The sequence below is a fragment of the Belonocnema kinseyi genome, chromosome 10 (genome assembly GCF_010883055.1).
Source record: "Belonocnema kinseyi isolate 2016_QV_RU_SX_M_011 chromosome 10, B_treatae_v1, whole genome shotgun sequence".
NCBI lineage: Eukaryota > Metazoa > Arthropoda > Insecta > Hymenoptera > Cynipidae > Belonocnema > Belonocnema kinseyi.
In genome coordinates, this window is record NC_046666.1 from 116,108,612 (window position 1) to 116,112,283 (window position 3,672).

At 35.0% G+C, this 3,672-nt stretch overlaps 1 protein-coding gene across 1 annotated transcript in view; it reads right to left on the reverse strand.

Moving 5' to 3' along the window:
- Window positions 1-505: 505 nt before the first annotated feature.
- LOC117181327 (GTP-binding protein 1) overlaps window positions 506-3,672 on the reverse strand; it is a 122,290-nt gene continuing 119,123 nt past the window's right edge. Inside the window, exon 9 of the mRNA XM_033373887.1 lies at window positions 506-907. Within this exon, the coding sequence (XP_033229778.1) occupies window positions 663-907 (245 nt within the window). The 3' untranslated portion in view covers window positions 506-662. The remainder of the gene's footprint in view (window positions 908-3,672) is intronic.

A 3,672-nucleotide genomic window follows, 5' to 3' on the forward strand; every position in this document is an offset into this window, starting at 1 on the left:
GTGTGTAGCTCTGTGTAACGTATTTTTGATTTTTGTGTTTGTGTGATTACAAAGTGATTTAATTCCCCGCGATCACCTCGTCCTTCTGCAACGAAACCGGATGATCACACAGACAGAGTTGACGGTAAAAGAGAGAGGCAGAGAGAGAGAGAGGAGCTGCACAACATAGAAATACTAAGTTCATGCATGAACACATTTTTTTACCAAATATTGAATACCAAAGTTTAATTTTAATTTTATGTATTATATAGATATACATGTATATATATCGGAGCGTTTGCCAATTTAACCTTTATAAAAGATGCACGTTTTATAATTAAGTATTTTCATAATACCCTAATGACAATAAAAAATTAAAAGAGTTTAAATTCATCAAAACAGATAATATGCACTCAAAAAAGACTCACAGCTCATTCAACTTTTTTAGTAGGCACAGTTGTATATTTATATTATTGAGCCCTCGAAGGTCATGTGTTCTAGTCAATAACAAAGTTACAAGAATTTTAGGGAATTTTTTTATTTATTCTAATATCCTCAGTGATGTATGCAAACTACTAACAATTTCTTAAAAGTACAGACATTTATAACTTAAGAAGATTGTTCGTTGTTCATATATTATTAGCGCTAATCAAAGCATCAGTTTGACATCATTCTGTAGTGTATTATACCTTGTTAGACTTGTTGGTTCTGCAATTTTGTACAGAGATAGATCCAGTATTTGATATGAGACGTAAAATATTTCCGACTGCTTTCGTACGGCCTTCTCTAAAAACCATACGCTGTCCTGTTTTTATATATTCTGGATTTTTTATAAATCTAAAATGAACCAAAGCTTTATCCCCTGTTCTTAGACAGTCTTGCGACATTGATAATATCGAGGCCGTTTGTCTTATACTTCCACAGTGTACTGCAAAATAAGAGAAAGCAAAATCGTAAGCAAGACGAATATTATACCCCTAGAATACATTAATTATGTATAACATATACTTGCGATAAAAACATCATCATTGACAAAATATTGGTTTAGGTTATCCAAATTTGAAAAAAATCAAGTAATATCTGATATTAAAGTGAATATTGAGTCGAAATTATTTTCTAATAGTATTTGGCATGAATATTTGTGCCTCGATTTTCTCCACGACGTCTTTGCGTTTAAATATGAGATATATGTACATCCACATAGGGTTACATAGGCTCTAGAATCCATAAGAAAGAGGCAGAAGGAATTAGAAACTTTTTCAAACTTATATATCATTCACAGAACCCAAATTCCATCACATGCTTGATATTTGGTAAATTCCAACAGAACTTTACTCCTTCACGGCCAATCCAAATAATCCTTGGCATAGAAGAGACCATATGTGAGACTGGAAAATAGTGAAGCTTAGACAACATGCAAAACCTCAGGTCAGTTACAGAGGTTCTATCGTTCTAGTGCTGAAGTGCCTCTTTCATTAACTGCTTAAATACTGGTAATTTAGATCTGCCAAATGATATTGTACTATATTCTAAAAATGTATGGAGTCTAAAGACGAAATTTTAATGATTAAATTCATCGCTTAATGTTTCTGATTATGTCATAATTGTATTTTTAGAGATTTAGCTAAAGTGCGTTGTAAGCAGGACCCAAACTCAACATTGAATTTGCTGGGAGTTATAGACTAACGGAGCCAGTGCGTTGAAGCGAGCTGAAGCGCAAACATACTTTGTAACACGATATGCAATATACTAGTTATTTCTTTAAATCAGTTCATTTTGAGTCATTGCCATCCCTTCTAACTTGTACAGAATTCACACGTGTCAGTTTACTCAGACCGAAAGTAAGTTGTGCGAAGAGCGTGAAAAGTCTATGTGCGCCAATTGGAGAATTGAGTGCAAAAACGAGTGAAATATGGGTTGTTCCTCCTCTCTTTTTCTCTCGCCTTCGTGAGGAATTGAAATGAGAGAAGGATCAGTAGTGTATCTACAAATGTGAGAATTTAAATATATAAGAAATGTTTTTTAAAATTTCACTTGTGAAAAAACAAAAGAGCGCTGAAAGCGTATGCGTGTCTTATCTGAGCGAAGTTCTCAAAATTATTCTTCTTCGAGCACAAAGAACGGTTCAGGCGCATGCAAGTCGGGAACGAAGATTTAATCTAATTGCGTGTGAGTGTGGAAATAAATATTGTAAATCGGTAATTCAATAAAATGTCTCAGCCAAATATTTTGGACACACCCGTGGACGAATGTGAATGGTTTGTTAGAGAGTTGCCGCCGAACGAAAACCCAATGCAAAATCCATTTGAAATTAATTCAACAAGCTAACTCAGTCATCCAACGTCGATAGGAAGTTATAGTTCTAATACATCCAATTTTTCTACTTGCGACGGCGCTTCAGCTATTGAATCCATTTTGCAAAATTCAGTTTCTGGTGTCGGTAATCAGAGTAATTAAACTCCTCAAAATGTGAATCCACCTCAAATGGATACCTTCATGCGATGGCAAGCGAAACTTTTTGGCGCGTCAGCTAGGAGAGCAGCTGAAAGGAACTATAGATAGGGGGAAAATTGGAGATTCCCAATTTCTCAAACAGAATCTGGAAAAGGAGAAAATCGATTCCATGGTCAAAGACCTCAAGAAACACCTGGATTTCAACCACTAAGAGAGCATATCAGAAGATCGGATCTTCAATCATATGATTTAAGGAATAATACTCTGATGATCTTATGGAACAGGCGACGAGATCAAATGTTTGTTATTATTTTGGACAGACAATCTGAACAAGATCACAGTTCTGCATCAATGGCCAGATGCAGTTACCATAAAGTCCGCATGCAAAATGGTAAAAGGCAAAATCTCAGGAACTACAAACTTGGGATAATTTTGAGAGAGCTTCCAAAAAAAACATTTATAAGTTCAGAAACTTTGACAGATAAATAACGAACGATCGAAAGGTCTCAAAGCAAAGGAAAATCCCTAATCTTCTATTTTCTAGAAAAAAGTGATTTGTGTCAAAACTACAAAGGAGGAGGGTCAATAAGGCTGGTTTTTGGGCCATCTACAGATTGGCCTCAAACATGTTTTATTTTATTCATCTAACTAGGTCTCATAACCCCTTAGAAGGATTTTTCCTGAAAGTGATCTGATTTCAAGATATAGTCATTTTTAAGTTCGTATTTTACATGGGTTTTCGCACTTTCATTCAAATCATGCTAAGTTTCACATGTTAGTATTACTCACGCAAGATCATACTTGGCCAAAAACTGCGCACGTATATGCGTTACAACATATGTTAAAGCCATCATTTTCTCGAGGTACTTAGCCTTCAAAATAGGGCTCATTTTTATACTTTATTAGGTTTGTGATCATGAAAGGAGTAAAAATGTCCTACTTTATCAGATTTATTAGCAATAATTTCTATAAAATAATCGAAATAATCTTGGAGACATTTTTCTAAGAAAAGGTATATTAGTTTACAGTCAATCAGAACTTATGGTCGATTAGAGGCTAGGCACTCTGCAACAGCCTTATTCGTCAGAATTGGTTTGATCATCTGAAGATGATGCTGCTTCTCCTTCATTGTCCGATCAACACGATGCATCATTCACGTGACTTTCGAATTCACGTGAAGGTCTAGGAGTGTTTTGGTTATATCTAGAGTAACCAAGATACCACAGAACACTGGCAATG